The following is an 18,598-nucleotide window of genomic DNA, read 5'->3' as shown; positions in this document are numbered from 1 at the left end:
CTGGATATTACATGTTAAAATCATTCGGTTTATTAACTGAATATCAATTAACTGAAGGTTTACTTATTTGCTTAGAACAATGGTGCATGTGACTATAAGTGGTATAAATATACATACAATTTGGTCAATCTCTGCCTTTCAAATACAGTTAAAACAAACTATGTTACTTAATATAAATTTTATTTCTACAATGTCCATAAGTCTTTCATTTTATCACTGTTTCCACCGAACAGTCCAGTTGGTTGTTCAAATTCCATTGGCATTTTGCGCATCTTCTTTTTAACTTCTTTGTCAATCAGCTGAAAAAAAGTGGTGGATTATTATTCAAAAGCTCTTGTGTACAATAACGCCCTCTAGTGGTGGGTGTTGTTTTGTTGACACACATCTGCATTTGATATGTTTCTATTGTTTGTCTTATTAGCATATGATCGGCAGTAGTATTGGGCATGTGATATCACTTGCGTTCTTTTAGAACAATTGCAATAACTATACCTCTGACATCTCAAGCTCCAAGTACTCGGCAATATCCCACTCTTCTTTTTGAAACCGTTTTTCTATTTTGGTGGCTGACGTTGCAACTTCATGGTAATAATGCGATTTTAATGTTTTAATCTCCCATAGTGAGCTTTCCATTGCATGGCATTTAGCTGGGTCAGGTTCCTCCATGTCATAAGGATCACCTGATATATCTACAGAAATGAACACAAGTATCAGACTGAGAAACTACACTATTTCAAATGAAATATCGCTAACCCATGGAGTGCAATAATGTCTCCCACCCAAATTTGAGTCTAAAATATTTTTGTATTTTTCTGTAATTTGTTTCTCACATGTCTTGATCAACATTTTTGAAAAAATTATGCAGTTTTATTTTGCGAATATTGACTAAAAGTCAATTTTGTCATTCATGTGAGAAAGAAGGAGTGAACTCTTGCAACAATACCATAACATTATTCTGTCCTACTCTACTAGTTCTACTTAATCATGAGTTTAAAGCGAGGGAGTCGTCACTTGCGCATGTGTCAGATGGCCATAGCACGTCATTATTTACAAACAAGCATCTACCCATGAGCCTTAGAACTCAATTTCTGCATGTGCGCATGTGATAACCCTCTCGCTTTAAAGCTTGAGATTTATGAGTATGTCAGACATGCCTGGATCAATCATGTACCACTTTGACACATGCATCATACATATTCATGTGTTTTCATTTAACAATCTGATTCAAGATGGCCAAATGAATGGCGGCCATTTCAGTACTAAAAAACTTTGTAAATACATTGAACATCATTGGACCTTGATGCATACAATTTTGTTTTTCAAATCCTATTCCAATTGGCTGACTGGATAATATGTATAAAGCCTGCACAAATAACAAGACAATCAAGACAGTAAAATTTAGTATTATATTAATTATTACCATACCTGTTTGTGCATCTGGTTTATGTATAAGAGTAATGAGATTTGGATGTCTATGTATTAAATTACATATCAGTGGAATAACCAGCAGGATGGCATTTGGTGGTGCCGTTAATGATAGTCGACTCAATCTCTTTACAAATGCTGCTACCAAATATGCAGGTAAATGTCTGAAAAGAAATCCACCTTCATACATTTATATTTAAATCACCACTATCAGAATATCAAAGTTTTTTAGGGAGTCATACTTTAGGACGTCATACTTCACATTATCACATAATAATGTAAACCTCAATTCGCAAGTAATTCAGATTTAACAAAATGCTAAATTTCATTAATTCTGATAATATCAATAATTCGGAAAAGGATCTTAACACAATAATGTTTTTCAGCTTCTCCACATTCAATATGGCTCTGTGGGGGATTAATTATTGATGTTATAAATGAATGATAGATTCATAAACGATTCAACCCCAGAACTTATGAAATGCAAAATTCATGTTCACCCTCAAAAAAAACTTATAGCACAGTTTCTACAAGCTGGAGAGACATATAAATTTATTTTCATTCAAACCAACTCAAATCGAGGTATTTGTGAATAAACAAATCTCACTCTTTGAGGATGCTATAGTTTTATTAAGAAAATAACACTGAGAAATATACCCACTGATGATAACAAACATTCCCATTATAAATCTCAAACAATGATCATGGAATCTTAGTGATTAAAAGTTTTTGTTACTTTTTGCCAATTACTGAACACTTAACTATGACAATGTATACATACTCTGGAAGCTAAAATATATAGGAGAATATTTATGGATATGGTTTTGTGACAATGTTTGCAAATTATTCAAGTATTACATCAAGAATGAAAACCACTAACTAATACATTATGTCCTATGAATTTGTCATTTGCAGATGTTTTTAATTAATTTCAAAGCTGCAACATATTACAGTTCTTTTTGAAAACCAAACACAGATAATATAATGCTCGGACATAATTCAGTATTAAATCACATTATAAATGAAATGAAAATTTAAGAGAGCTTGCAGGAATGCATATCATGTAAAAGCACAAACAGTGTTTCACCATTGTATACAATAAAATACTTACGTGGATTTGAGGAACAGGTCTGTTAAGAAGAAAAACCTTGCTCTGTATTTGACATGCAAGATTGCTGGATCTAATAATGCATAAAGTTTCTTGAAAAAATCAGGATATTCTCTGAAAGAAATAATAAAAGAAATTTTTGCTGAGAATAAATATTAACTACTCCTTTGAAATATGTGGAATTTACTGGTGAAAATTTTAATATGCTATTTGCAAATATTAAGAAAATGTTACTATGCATTGTTCTAAAGCGTTATTTGTTTTGCCACATGCCTGTACTATATTTATATCGCGAGTAAAAGATTGAAGTTCACGTTTTGATGAGAAGATCACTGGAACAATGTGTTGCGATCTCGAGATGTGATCCCGGGGAAGCATTCAAGGTGGTGAATGTAATTAAATAAACAAGTTTCAAATTTTGTATTTTTTTCTTATTTTTCTTCATGTTAATAATTTATCTTCTCCATTATGAATAATAAAAAAAATATTTTGTGAACCAAGAAGATTCAAAAAATCTTCATGTATGAATTAATAGCAATTGTGAATCAATGAGTACCTTCTTTTGGTGAATATTCTGAACTATTTTTAATGAGTGTGGGGACTCAATTTTTGTTCTCCAGATTTAAAAAAAAGAAGATACCAAAGTCTAAGTTGAGGATATGTATTTTACAATACAACTTACAGGTTATGGTGATGTACAAGTATAAATAAACCATTCAGAGCCAGCAAACTGATTGCTCCACCTGAAATCAAATGTGAAACAAAATATAATTTGAAATTTGAAAAAAAAATACAGTACAGTACATTTTTTTTACAAAACCTTATCATATATTCAGGTATAACTAAGCATAACAATTATTATTTAAATTTTTGTTATGGACAGAAATAAAAATAGTAAATGCAATTGATTGAGAAAGGATGGAAGCATTGAAATTAAAATCTCTTCAAAATAGTTTGAATCAGGAGGATGATAATCTGGGCAAGAAGAGTGGTATATTTAACTAAATGAATTGACTCACCCATGTTATATGAAGCAGTTAGGAAATCGATCAATAAAACAGGATTTCTCATATGAGGTATAATGTGTTCAGGTAATAGAATCAAGATTCTTTTGTAAATACTGTTTGGCAGCTGACACTGCAGCAGTGTAAACCAAGCAGTGTCAAAAACAATCTGGTGTTCCTGTAAAAAAGATGTACAACACACTGACTACAAAACTTGTGAAGGTCTGATAGTTCAATTTTAAAATACTTGCAATTATTGATGTTTTATGGTCTTGACAACTTTTCACATGTATATCACAATTTCTGCAAAATTGTTTTTAGTTAAAACTCTTTGTGACGTTAGCAATGTCACCAACCTTCTGTACTGTAACTTTGCATTTGTCCACAGCATCTGGTAATTTGGTTAAAAAATTGTCAAGTTCTTTCTCTTTATCAGTGGATATCACTCTGGATATCTGCTCTAATATACAGAATATGTTCTGTATCAATACATCAGTGTCCTGAAATAACAGGTTGTTGGAACTGATATTAGATATTGAGTATAACATAACATATTACGCTCCACAGATGATAAATACAAACTCATGACAAACATAATTTTAGGAATAGTTTAGAAACTTGTTTATAAGCATCTTCAAAATGTCAAAAATGATTGGATTTTTGTCTGAAACATTTTGGTTGAGTGAGTCCAACAACACTCCAAAACGAAACCAATGAATCAAAAGTAATATTTGTACATCTCCTCTGAATCCGACAACAAAGTCGATATCTATACAGTCGTGTCTTTTGAATCAGAGCAACAAGTGATTCTAAATCAAGGCATATTACAAACACATTCAGGAATAAACTTACCACATTTTGTGTATTTTTCTTGAAACGTGTTGTTTTCCCGGTGATTCTCTTCAACATGTAATACCTGATGTCATCATACTCGACATACTCTTGAAATCTTCCTAAGAGTTTCCTCATATCCACATCAGTTGACAATAAAACATGAACAATTTTCTGTCAATAATTAAAAGAACAATTAAATAAGTTTCAAAATGAAGTGAATCTCTTCATGACTAACTGTACAGTGTTCACTGTAGCAGAGGTCAAAGTGACCCTGTACTGTATTCATATGATAATTTCATTATGCATATATTTCATGCTTTTAGTAAAAAGATAACACATGAGATAACACATGAAATGACAATGAAAAATGTTTTGTGTTGTGCATATATTTGCATTCAGTGTTGAGATTCCATTTCCCTTCATGTTCTATAGTGCTTCCGTGTCCAAGGTATTAGGAAAGTGTTCAAACGTGAAGTCAATATTTTGAAAGTGCCAATGTTCGTGACGCAGTTAACCTCAGGGAAAATTGGAACATAAGAATTAGTGGAGATATGATTTGGAATGACTGTAGATACAGTATTTTTACAGAACGGTGAATTCTATTGCTAGCCGTATGATGTTGTACTCACAGTAAACAATGTGCTTGGAAAGTACCATTCTGGGTTGTGTGGCTTTGGAGGATGCTGTGATTCACATTCTACAAACTTCATTAGAGTACACAGTGCAAGTTCCTGCAAAGACAAAGTTCATTGATGAATTTTATAAGCACGAAGGTCTGTCCTCAATAGATGATTTGCATGTGTTATGTTCAATTGTGAGAGTAATCTCGTGTCAACATTTATTTGAAGTTTGTGCATGACATGCGCCATGAACAGTTCATGATTACTTAAAATTGTACAAATCATCAACACATTTCCAGGATTTCATGGTGCTATAAATAAAATGTTCATCTGCAAACACTTTGTGTTATGAAGAAGGACAATTTAAGTTATTTATTTAACAAACATCTACGAACAAGGACGACAAAATGGCATAATCAAACTAAAATACCATGTGACATAGAAACGAGCAATTGTGTCTCTATTTGCTAAGTTTGCTACAAATTAATTTTGGAATGCAAAGAAGATTGGACAATGGACACACATACTGCTTTTTACTGTTGAAAATATTGCCACTTGAACTACGCAAGTCACCAACATTGAACAGTTTCAAGACTCAACTTAAGACTCATCTTTTTAGGAAAACCTTTAACAACTAGTCATCTATGTACAGCGCCATTGAACATTACCATGTTTTGGATACTGGCGCTACTGATCTTGGCAATATTCAAATTACAAATGTGAACTAGCCCTGTTTCTAAATCATATTGCAAATGGTTATTAGTGGACAATTAATTTTGTGCGGCATGTTTCCCTGTGGTAGACCACCTTCAAACATATTACATGTACATGTTGTCTGAATGATCAACTCGTATGTGAGTTTACCAAGACAACCCAGGATTACAATGATACAACCTTATAACTGAATTGTAGACTGCATAATGGTTTTCTAGCCATATTATGGATTTAGAGCATATTTATTTTTATCATGTTGTTTTGGGTGGTCTACATTGAGTAACAATTAGAGAGTGTAATTTTGCTACATTGCAATAATTGCATCATATTGAAGAAGTTGGTAAGTGGCTGGCTTTACTCGCTTCCATTTATCACGTCTCCTGCTGATGCTCTTTTTTCAACTATTCATAGCGGCTATGAGGTATTTATAACTCACCTGTACATTTGAAGATGAATGGGTCATAGAATTTATGAGATTTTCAATACAATCTTGATATCTTTCAAACAACCAGGATTCATATTTCTGTGTTGCAGTGACATTCTCTAACGAACTGCCATCTTTGCAGTGATACAACTTGTCAGTTGATAACAGATTCATACATATTTTATGAGAGGCTTTTATTGCAGCAATGACTACACCAACTTCTGCACTCTGCAAAACAATACAATTGAATGTGAGAAACAACATACTGAACTGCAGCAGGAAGAATTAAATACATTGTACTAAGGGTTGTTATTATAGCAAACTATATTTGATTGTGTGCTCTTTCTGGTTTATAGCAACAATACTGGTAAGGCTTTCATAAAATATACTTTTCTTTAATACATGTCCCGAAGGCATATACAATTGAAATAAAGGGGCACTGGAGGAGCAGGGTTAGGATTAGAGTTATGCAGGGGCGTCGATCATGGGGGGGGGGGGGACAGGGGGACACGTCCCCCCACTTTCTGAAGGGTGGGGGACACAATATCAACTGTCCCCTCCACTTTCCAGACTTACCCAAATATCAATAATAGGCTTATATCAAAGCCTGCGTTTGTGTAAGGCCTTTGGTTCTGTGTACATGTACTGTATTCTTAATAATCAAGAATGAAAATCCCCAATTATGCACTAAATGACTTCATTTTGGTTGCATTTTTCAAAAATGTCGACCTGCTGAGGGGGCACATCCCTCCTCGGGGTTACACACCTATATTCCGACACACCTATATTCCGACACCCCTATGTTCCGACATCCATATATTCCGACACCCCTATATTCCGACAACCCTATATTCCGACAACCCTATGTTGAGATGCTAATAGGTTCTGACACATTTTGGAAACGTTTTTGACATTTCACTACGTTTTTATCTCTTTATAAGAAAAAATATCATTATTCTTCTTCAAATATTATTCTACACTCACCTTTTGTAACACAATGTTACATTTCTTTAAAAAATAACTATGCCGGATTATAATACTTGCCACTCTTCTGGACATGGGCTTTCATGGAGGTGTTTTTGTGATCATCGTCGGCAATATTCTCAGACGCGATGTATCCTATCAAGCTTCAGACGCAAAATACTTATATTTTTAATTATTGCCAAACGTTCAGATCAACAATAAACTATGTACCTGACAGTCTTCATGTGGGCCCCTGACAACTTGTACTCGGGGAGACCTAAATTACATTGTTTAGTACTTTTATGTTCGACAATAATCCAATAAATTCTGAGCCGGCCAGAATGTGCCATATTTTCAATGGAAATATGTACGCTAGTGGTCGGAAACCAAAATTGGATAAATACCCCTCTCCATGGTAGAACAAAACAACCTGTTTTTTCTCTGTTCAGCGCGATCAGTTTAGTTACAGAATACTGACTGTACAATTAAAATTAAGACAAGGCTGTAAAATTTACATGCCATAAAATTTTGACCCCAAAAATCTGGGTAAATATGTTAGCTTTAAAAAATTATACACAGCGTCAAATAAAAAGGGAATTTTATGGGATCAACTGTATACAAAAATATAATTACGTAATAGCCTGTGACATATTAAATAGGAATACCTCAGACAAACACCATCATGTTATACAATGTATATCAAATTAAAGCTATATTGGTGTAGCGTACAAGTATTACGTTGGATATTACATCGTATAATCTATTACTTATTGACATTATGAATTCATTAACGTTATTATACGTTATTCAAAATTATCAAATGGCATTTTCTGGGCAAATCCTGTTTATGATAAAATGAATTAGTCATGACATATTCATGTATTTGAAAATAAGTCTTTTTATGCTTTCTCAATATGTTATTTATTTATTTATTTATTTATTTATTTATTTATTTATTTATTTATTTATTTATTTATTTATTTATTCATTCATTTATTAAGAGAACGCTATTACACTGCCAAGAAATTACATATAGATAAAAATGGAATTCAAATAGATGAAGAGACGTTGCCTGACCTAAGATTTAAATAAGTAAATTAAACATATGTAGCAAAGAAGTTTGAGTAATTTACACAAACATAAAATACAAAATCGACGACTGCACAATGGAGCGAATAGGCAGTTTCAAATACATCTGCAGAACATGAAGGATATTGACAAAGAAATAATGTAAAGTATAAATACGGGATATACATGTTTTGGCAGATATAAAGATAAGTATTTAAATTGTGTATTATACCAACTGTAATTTATGAGTGTAACATATGGGAATATTTTCAGAATAAAGAGGAATATCAGAACAATGCAATGGAACACTGAAGAGTAGAATAGAATAGTGCTTTCTGACTTCCTTAAGGAGATCTGTCTAATATGGACCTTAACCTTGAACGATGAATTATGCTTCAAATTTGCAGGTAGTATAAACTTGTGCAATATCCTTGCATTAGAGGAAGCCGGTCTATTGTACATTTGAATTATCGGATAAATATCTGATAATTCTCAATGTTTTAGATTGATATTAGACAGGGTATACAGCTGGGTGGTGGTTTAATTTTTTTCAACATGGAATTCTCTGAGACATATCAGTGTCTTAGATTGATAGAAAAACGTATAACGTGTGGAGGTAAACAAGGAATGTTGGTCGAAAACACACAATATAGGAATGGAAAGAGATAGTGTGAAACCTTTGTATTTTTTGGCAATCTCGAAAACTTATGCAAACACTACGGAATGCTAAATGCAGTGCCTATTCATCTCTCGCATAATAAATAAATGATTTTAATTAATATGTAGATAAACTTGGAAAGGTGCTACCGGATGTAAACGGCAACCTTGCAATTCCGCGACTGATGAATATCGAAATACAACTTTCATAAAAAAGGTAAAATAATTCTCCGATAATTATTGATCTAAAACTTCGATAGTTAGGCAATCAGAGGATTTAAGGTTGGAACCACATCCAACAGACACGGATATTGTCAAATAATTGTCGAAGTATTAGAATGATACAATGGGCAACATTATTTGATAATTCTCTCATAATTATCCAATAACATTATGCAAGATCCCGCCTTCACGGACTTTCAAGCATCATGGCAGGACTACACTACAGTTGGATTTCCAGTATTAACCCACAGGACATCCTGGTTATATCAAGGTAGTAAAAGGTCACGCACGGCTAGTCAGATTATGTTTGACACAAGTATACTGTGTGTCGGAACATAGGGGTGTCGGAACATAGTGGTGTCGGAACATAGAGATGTCGCAACATAGGGCAGTCCCCCCTTCTCAGACACCCTCCTGTTCGCGCAAGCGCGGGCATTGGCCGTTTACGCGGACACAAAAGTGTCCCCATCACTTTACAGAATGAATCGACGCCCCTGGAGTTATGGGTGTGAGGCCCTGAAGAAGTGTTACCTGCATTGCAGCTAATATGAGAACAAAAGCAGGTGGGCAATGAAGTTTGTCACAGTTATGCATGCGTGAAAATTTCCCACACCTCCTTTACAAATGGATCATCCCTAACTTGAAGATGAATAACAACAACTCAGACTGTCTGAGATAGATGGGTATTCTGTTAATTTTACAACAGATTTCGCAATCTTAATAAATATTTCAATTGCTACATACTTGCATGTATTCCAAAATGTCGACAAAACCGTTTGAATGCTCTTTGCTTGAAAGAAACTGTTGAGTTTTTTCTTTGATATCGGCAACCATGCTTTCACGGGGCAGCGCCATCTTTAATTTTGTTATTCTATTATTTATATTTCTATACTGTGGGTTCGTAAGGTAATCATTCGTTACAAAGATGCTACATACCTGAAATATTAATACTGTAATATTTGACATTATTGCTTTTAGGAATTATGTGTGGTATTTCAATTAAAACTCTCAGCATATAACAAAATACATTTGTATTTGAATATTGTTACTGTAAATAAGTAATAATCCACGACTGTGGGATTAATCAACATTTTTATTTTGATGGTGGCTGACTTGATATTTTGCAAAATATCGCCATCGAATCGTATAAAGCAACGTGTCAAAGAAGTCCGTCACGCACTTTGAGTTTTTAAGTCGTGTGCAATGTCAGCAGTGGAAAGCTTCACGGTCCCTACTGGTGTGGGAGAGTTTCCTCCTGAACTAATATGTCGGCCTTTGGGGTTTGTCGCGTTGACTGGACTGGATGTTATATATAACGCTGTACATAAAGCTATCTGGGAATCGTTCAGTGCTAATAGACGACCTGACCGTGTACCACTGTCGTTTAAAATATTAGACGGGGACCATGAATATCCAAAGTGCCGATCTAAGGTATTATAAAACACGTCATAATTTTCAATTTACTGGTTATGTTTTTGTTTATTTGTTTATATCTGTATTATATTATTGGCACGGATCTAGAAGCCGTACCTACACATGAATTGGTGACGTCACAAAATACATGACCTTCAATCGGGGTCGTTTCCTCGGTATATACGAATTGGTATATACAAATTACAATAAAGATACTTAAGACATTACACATAAGGTAAAACAAATCATGTGACAATATAATGATAATAACGGTAATAAATCCTAGCTTAACAGTTGAACAGAACGATCATATAGTCAGTCGGGTCACGCCGAGGGTCACGCACTTGTTGCAAAATGGCCGTGTGGTTGAAACTGGGTCATGGCGTGACGGGCGAGGAAGACATCATTAAACACTCTCAAAATCACAATAAAACGGGGAAGTGGTTGCATATTACGGCGTAGCCAACATGGGAAATAAAAAACCGCCCATTACAAACGACATGGGTTCGAATCACACGAGATACACACTCACCAGAACCGAAGCAATCAGAAACTAGCAATCGTTTTGGCTTTTCCGTTCAACTCATCGGAACACTGGAGTAGTTAGAAAAATGAACACCACTTAAATAAAAACAAAATTAGCTTGAAAAGACAGTGGGTTCGAGTCCCGCTCAGAGCTACCGTAAAAACGTAAATCAAATAAACTGAAATCTCTCAAACCGTAAACAAGTAAGCAAAGAACGTCGCGAAAAAATAATAAACCTCACAAAACTCCACCATACAAAACTGATGGAATAAATAATAAAATAACTTACGTCTTAAACTGGACGACGAGCAATTTGTTCAACAGTTTCCAGTCACAAGAGATAAACAAGACCCAAGTCAAGGTAAGTTTTGTTAAAGTGTCGATGACGTTCCCTATATTACGAAAACAATTCAGGCAACAGACGAATATCTTCTGTGGTGTTGTGGAATTTATACTGCGTCTGCAGAATTGTTGATTGAGGGTTCGAAGCCAGCTGTTAACATTTTGTTAGAAAGTTTCACAATTAAATCAAATATCCAATGATACCAGAATATTTATTTCATTATTTTAACAACTTGCAATGGTGGAAGTTGGTCAAACACGAGTTCTTACACCTAAATAAGTATCAAATATTTATCCACACATTTATTCTCTCAATTTAACAACCTTGTAGAGGTGGAAATTAATTAAACAACAGGTATTTACTCACAAATATAATGGTCAATATTTGTCCATACATTCATTCTGTCAATTTAAGAACTTGTAATTGTTGGAATTAATCAAATGAGAGTTGTCTACACCAAAATAAGTTTCAAATGCTTGTCCCTACATTTATTCTCTCAATTTAACAATTTGTAATTTGTGGAAGTAAATTAAATGCGACTTTTCTACACCAAAATAAGTCTAAAATATTTGTCCACACATTTATTCTCTCAATTTAACAACTTGTATTTGTGGGAATTAATCAAACGCAAGTTGTTTACACCAAAATAAGACTCAAATATTAGTCCATACATTTATTCTCTCAATTAACAACTTGTAATGGTGTAAAATAATTAAACGAGAGCTGTCTACACCAAAATAAGTCTAAAATATTTGTCCGCACATTTATTCTCTCAATTTAACAACTTGTAATGGTGTAAAATAATTAAACGAGAGCTGTCTACACCAAAATAAGTCCAAAATATTTGTCCGCACATTTATTCTCTCAATTTAACAACTTGTAATGGTGTAAAATAATTAAACGAGAGCTGTCTACACCAAAATAAGTCTAAAATATTTGTCCGCACATTTATTCTCTCAATTTAACAACTTGTAATGGTGTAAAATAATTAAACGAGAGCAGTCTACATCAAAATAAGTATTAAATATTTGTCCGCACACTTATTCTCTCAATATAACAACTTGTAATGGTGTAAAATAATTAAACGAGAGCTGTCTACACCAAAATAAGTATTAAATATTTGTCCGCACATTCATTCTTTCAATTTAACAACTTGTAATTGTGGGAATTAATCAAACGAGAGCTGTCTACACCAAAATAAGTATTAAATATTTGTCCGCACACTTATTCTCTCAATATAACAACTTGTAATGGTGTAAAATAATTAAACGAGAGCTGTCTACACCAAAATAAGTATTAAATATTTGTCCGCACATTCATTCTTTCAATTTAACAACTTGTAATTGTGGGAATTAATCAAACGAGAGCTGTCTACACCAAAATAAGTCTAAAATATTTGTCCGCACACTTATTCTCTCAATTTAACAACTTGCAATTGTGGGAATTAATCAAACGAGAGCTGTCTACACCAAAATAAGTATAAAATATTTGTCCACACATTTATTCTTTTAATTTAACAGCCTGTAATTGTGGGAATTAATCAAACGTGAGTTGTTTACACCAAACTAAGTATTAAATATTTGTTGAGAAATTTATTCTCTCAATTTAACAACTTGTAATGGTGTAAAATAATTAAACGAGAGCTGTCTACACCAAAATAAGTATTAAATATTTGTCCACACATTTATTGTCACAATTTAACCACTTGATAGTGGAAATTACTTAAACGCGACTTGACATCAATGCAACTTACCCGCAGACAGTGCACAACAGAGTATCATTATTGAGCAAATATAAACAGGAACGTGTCTTGGCATTAGGTTTAGGGTCGGGTCAGGTATGGGCAACGGAATTATTAACAGGAACATGTCTTGGCATTAGGGTTAGGGTCGGGTCAGGTATGGGCAACGCAAATGGCAAACACCCAATTGGCAAAATGTACACTAACTGGTTTTAGCCATGTATATAGTTTACACAAGTAAAAACACAAAATTGCCAATTTTTTGGACAATTGTAACTCAATAATAGAAATATGTTGTATTTCTATATATATACACACTTGTATACTCTTATCAAATGCAAACAAAACCAGTCAATCCATCGTGGTCTTGTGGGTCAGTTCTCTACATAGTGATCAGGAGGAGCCGGGTTCAATTCCCTTGCCTGCCCATCTTTTTCTCGCAAACACTATTTGGCAATAAAGCTAAATATGACAACAAATTATTCAATTTGCATGACTACCCACATATCTCAGTTGATTTGTACTATGTCAGCAATGTGAGCGATCACTGGTTCGAATCCAGTATGTTTAGTTAGATTTTTGAATGCTAGTGAAGACAGTGCTCCTATGAATAGAACTTAAATTCTATCTCTTGTGTGAAAACACTCGTGGTACAGTGAACAAGACAGTGTGCTGGGAACTCAAAGATCGCAAGTTAGAATCACGGATTGGACACTCCTACAAAAGACATGAAAGACGTTAAAAACATAAATAGCGAATTCAAAAACTCAAGTCAGAAAAACAGAACACAAGAATACTACCTCACATGGAAGGCAGTCGAAGTCGACGAAGAACGAACACAGTTGACAGCTGTAGGTCACGTGCAACAACAGACACGAGGAGCATGGCTGCTCACCAAATGGGTCCCTTCTTTTGTATTGACCCCCTAATGATTACTGATCCCCCTTTCTAACTCTTCCCCCAAAAATAATATATCGCCCCTTTTAAAATGTATTGACCCACAAATTAATGAATATTCATGAGCACAGAAACTGCTACGTCATGAATAAATTAGCATAATTAAAACAAATTTGCATAAAGTGTAGGTACGTCTTCTGGAGTCCTGCCATATTATTTCGTAAATAGTGCTTGTCATATGTAATTTTTGACATTTCTAAACAACTAATACTCATCTCTGTGTCATCTTAGAAATTAGTTTATTATACTAGTGTTCATGTTTCATGATTTTACATTGTGCCATACATTAATTTTAGCAATTCTGTCACAGTAATGCTGTAAATTACTTAATTTTCACTTGGAATTTATTTTTGCTGAATCAACCAATAAAAATCGCATCCATTTTTTCTATATGTTACATTCAACTAATCAAAAGTCGCTGAAAATAAACTAAAACAGCCAGAATGTCTTCTCATTGAAAATTAATTCCAACTAAAATATAGTATTATACAGTTACTGTACTATTTTAACTTCATACTTGACACGATTGGCATCTTTTTTTGCGAACAATGACATTGACAAAAATATTTATTTCCTATTTTAATTACCTTTTATAATTAATTATATGATGGGTGGCAGGGATAGTCATGAAAGAAAAGCGTTACAAAATTTTGGAACATTTTTAACAAATGTCACTTCACAGTCAGTCTTGAAATTTGTCTCGGTTGAGCCTCTTTGTGAAATATTTACAGGACAATTCTTGCTTCAGAATAGAACATGAATTTAACTTTAAATGAATATTTTGATTATTATGAATATGTTTCTCGAAGTCTTAATAAAACGTTGATCACCTACTGGTATGTAATGTATATTTTGGAACACCAAGTTTACTGTTAATCTACAATGTGGCAAAACTTATAACAATGGGGACAGTGTTTATAAATTCACCAATTACAGTGTGAATGAAGTTTTAAGATTCAAAGCTCTATTGTAACTACTGTGAGATACTGATTGACAAATCCAGCAACGATATCGTCCATAATTGCAAGTAAACATCTTCCTGTTACACACAAACTTCAGTCACAATCTTCATCACTTTGGCTGGGAAAATAGTTTCCCACAATACAGCATTGCAATATGTGTTTGGTTTGCAGAAAACTTTTATTAGGCAAGCCAATGGAGAAATGTCATTTGTTTTATCAGATTTCACTGTATCACAATATTTTTAGATACAATGTACAGTCAAACCTGTGTTAACGACCACCTGTGCAGAGCGGCCACCTGCTCATGGCGACCACCTTAGTACACCTTTGCAATTTACACGTTAAAAAAGACACTGGATATAGCGACCACCTGTCCAACGCGACCAGCGAACACCCTATTGTAGATCTATTCACACTTTAACCTTTGTATAACGACCACCAACATTTCCATCAGACGGTCTCATCAAAAAGACAATAGCTACTTGCGAATCGCTAACAGGAAAGTGGCCATATGTTACGTTCAGATTACCGAGTACGCAATCTTTAGGGCTAATAGACAGGGGTGATCATCGCAACTTGGTTTGTGAAGTTGAGAAAAAGTTAAAAAAAAAAAGTTGAATATCATCTGAATGTAACGTCTGGAGTTTGGAGGCGTGGCCTGTTCAGCATTTGTCAACAACCAATCATAAGACTGGTTACGAACCACATCGAGGTTAGCCTTGCTCAACTGGTTCGTAACCAGTCTTGTGATTGGTTCTTTGCCTCCAATTTTGCCGTGCATTCGGGCAAATGTTAAGTATTCGCAAATGAGGTCAATTTGTATAGTTTTCTTGATTTATTCTGCAGATATATGTAAAATATAGGTAAGGCTTTGGCGAAATTTGAAAGAGCAACTAATATTCTTCAATCTGGTATTTTTTATAGATTTTATTTTTCGTTCTGTTCGTCTGTTTTTTCCAGTTTAAAAAAAATGGGAGCTCGCCGGAGCCTTCATCCCTTGTCTATTTCTTGCACTAGATAACCCCCCCCCTCCATAGGGAGTGCATACTGTTGATCATAGTTCCGATCATTGTGTTTCATTTCCGGTTTCTGATTCAACATCAAGAGTTGGAGCAATCGTTATGAGTTTGGTAAATTTTGTTCATTACCAATGCTTCTTCATTTTTAATGCTTGTTTGTTTGGTTTTTTCAAAAAGGGCAAGTTTGCCTGTGCATTTTGTCACAGTGTACAATCGACAATACTAAGGATGGGACTGATTACTGCCTGTGATGGAATATGTGCAAGAGACCGGGGAATAAGACTGCATGGCGAGAGTGTGAAAGTCAGAACTGAAACGCCAATGCGGCCGATCGTTGACAATCGTTCTTCTGCATTAAATACACCAATGAATCCTAGGGCAGAACGACTTGGTTTCAGTGAATTTACATGATATAATTTGTAGTAAAAAAGTAAAACTGTGTAATTATCCAGATGGAAATGAGTGACTTTTATTAAAAAAGATCTATTCATTGTACAATGTGTAGATTTGTTTTTATGTTTTGCTTATGATCTCCCTTAAAATATCCGCCCTAATTAAGATTCATGATTGAATGAATAAATTAGGCCACTTTCATATAAAGACCACCTGTCTATAAAGGACAGTTTGGCTCAGTCCACTGACTATCCTTTATAGACAGGTTTGACTGTATATATAATATTTCCAAAAAATTAGAATAAAAGCAAACTTTCTTTGATGACAAAAAAAAATGATTTCATTATTCATTTGAATGTTGAAATAAATTTTTTCCTTTCATAAAATTAACATATACAAAATGTACATCTCATTTTTATTGGATTACCATTCATAACATACCGGGTACATTTCACTGAATTGTGTAATAGCATTCATATTGATATTAAAAATATTTCCTATAAATCTTCTTTTTTTGCAGAGAAGCTCATATGAGTGGTACATCCCTAAAGGGATCACCAAAACTGGATGGATGAACAAACACTTGAACTTGATACCCGCTGTGGTGGTTGTCTTCTTTGATTTAGACTGGGATGAGACACAGTGGAAAGAGAAACAAATGGAATGTGCTTCCAGAGTGGAAGTAGTCAGGTAAGCATTCAGATTAGGAGATAGACAATGGCGATGATTACAACTTGAATCAAATTCTAATATAGTATTATGGGTAACAACAACAAATATTTTCAGACTCCTCACATTTTATGCACATTTGTCACTATTTTTTTTCACTGAGTATTTATCTCACAGACACAGTTTACAGGGGAGAGGAACTAAAGTAGCAGTTGTCTTGATTCAGAAAAATTCTCCACTGCCACCAGGTGAGTTTGCTATTCCATAAGAAGATAATGTCTCATCATTATTATTTAATACTGTTAAAATCCAATAACTAACCTAAGCCCAATTAGAAACCGCACCCATGATATTGACCAAAATGTAGCAATTGAGCATGAGCAAATTAAAAAGAAGCAAATGTACTGATTAAAAACCGCACCCTGTCTTTGGGGTAGTGGGAAAAAATTTGCTCTAAAATTTTGCTTACAAAGAAGACCCCACAAAATTATATATATCATTAAACTTTGCAATTTTACCCTTTATGAAACAACACAACAGTGTCATTGACTATCATATTTAATTTAGTCTCTAAACTCATGAAAATATTAGGTCTAAAGGGCTGCATGAAAATGTGTAAATCAAAATTATTTTAGAATCAAGAATTATTTTAGATGATTTTTTTATTTGTGTGTTTGAGTGTACTGATTTTGTTACATGTATTATTTTGTATGAGAAAATAGGATTCAAAATGGTAATGGTAAGTCTAGGTCAAATATTGTACACTTGCCATTTTGGGGATTAAAAAAATTACAAACATGAAATACAGAATGATATAAGGTATTTAAAGCATGTGCAAGCGCCTGATCACTGGAACCTGGAGCAGACAGCCAACACAAATACTGAAACTAGATCAATTTCCAGTGTAAATTTTAAATGTAATTTTTTACTGGTGGGTCACCTAAGATTCAAGTCATGTTGAATAATAAGGGAGATAATCGAAAAGCTTCAATTCACACACCTAAAATGCAACAATGTAGTCTCCATGTGTACAAAGTAATAACATTTGTATCATATTCATCGCAACAGAGACAGACTTTGATGATCTACAGGTAGTCGTGCATACTTTAATCCTAAAATATCACAACAATAGGGTGTGTATTGCAATCATTCACTCCACTGTCTGGTGAGATGACCAGCTGAATCAGAAAGTCTACTGCGATATGTACACAACTCATCGTAGTATCTCGTGCCTTTACAAAACAATGGAGTGTGTATCGCTCTCATTCATCGTACTCTGGCTACCCATTCCAGTTGGATTAGGAAGTCTACCAAGTAATTTTCCATTATTATTAGGGAAAATGCTATGCAAAAATCTCATTAAATACCTATTATTTTCCATGGAAAAGTCACTGTTTCAACCTGAGTACATCGCTATCGTCTGGCTGTTTATTTATGAATATGCCAAAAGAAAATATTTCACATTCATCTTTAGCCATGCAGCCTATGATGTTTCTTTCAAGTTGAAAGTTTTTTCTACTGCCATCGAGTGGGGAA

At 34.0% G+C, this 18,598-nt stretch overlaps 2 protein-coding genes across 2 annotated transcripts in view; one reads left to right on the top strand and one right to left on the bottom strand.

Moving 5' to 3' along the window:
• Window positions 1–7: 7 nt before the first annotated feature.
• On the bottom strand, window positions 8–9,894 carry LOC100366703 (nucleolar complex protein 4 homolog B-like). The gene is made up of 11 exons (XM_002733727.3): window positions 9,784–9,894; window positions 6,142–6,357; window positions 5,001–5,102; window positions 4,390–4,542; window positions 3,894–4,037; window positions 3,553–3,715; window positions 3,216–3,276; window positions 2,537–2,647; window positions 1,426–1,589; window positions 493–689; window positions 8–299 (listed from the first exon to the last, which is right to left on the bottom strand). Exons 1-11 carry the CDS (start codon window positions 9,892–9,894, stop codon window positions 186–188), a joined length of 1,536 nt encoding a protein of 511 aa, XP_002733773.1. The 3' UTR covers window positions 8–185.
• A 215-nt stretch (window positions 9,895–10,109) lies between these two features.
• Window positions 10,110–18,598, top strand: part of LOC100366551 (trafficking protein particle complex subunit 11-like) — a 44,824-nt gene continuing 36,335 nt past the window's right edge. Inside the window, exons 1-3 of the mRNA XM_085491334.1 lie at window positions 10,110–10,470; window positions 16,914–17,083; window positions 17,240–17,310. Of these exons, the coding sequence (XP_085347460.1) occupies window positions 10,243–10,470; window positions 16,914–17,083; window positions 17,240–17,310 (469 nt within the window). The 5' untranslated portion in view covers window positions 10,110–10,242. The remainder of the gene's footprint in view (window positions 10,471–16,913; window positions 17,084–17,239; window positions 17,311–18,598) is intronic.

Source organism: Saccoglossus kowalevskii, chromosome 16 (assembly GCF_978046115.1).
Source record: "Saccoglossus kowalevskii chromosome 16, keSacKowa6.1, whole genome shotgun sequence".
In the NCBI taxonomy this organism is placed as follows: Eukaryota; Metazoa; Hemichordata; class Enteropneusta; family Harrimaniidae; genus Saccoglossus; species Saccoglossus kowalevskii.
This window is presented reverse-complemented; position numbering and strand designations above follow the sequence as displayed.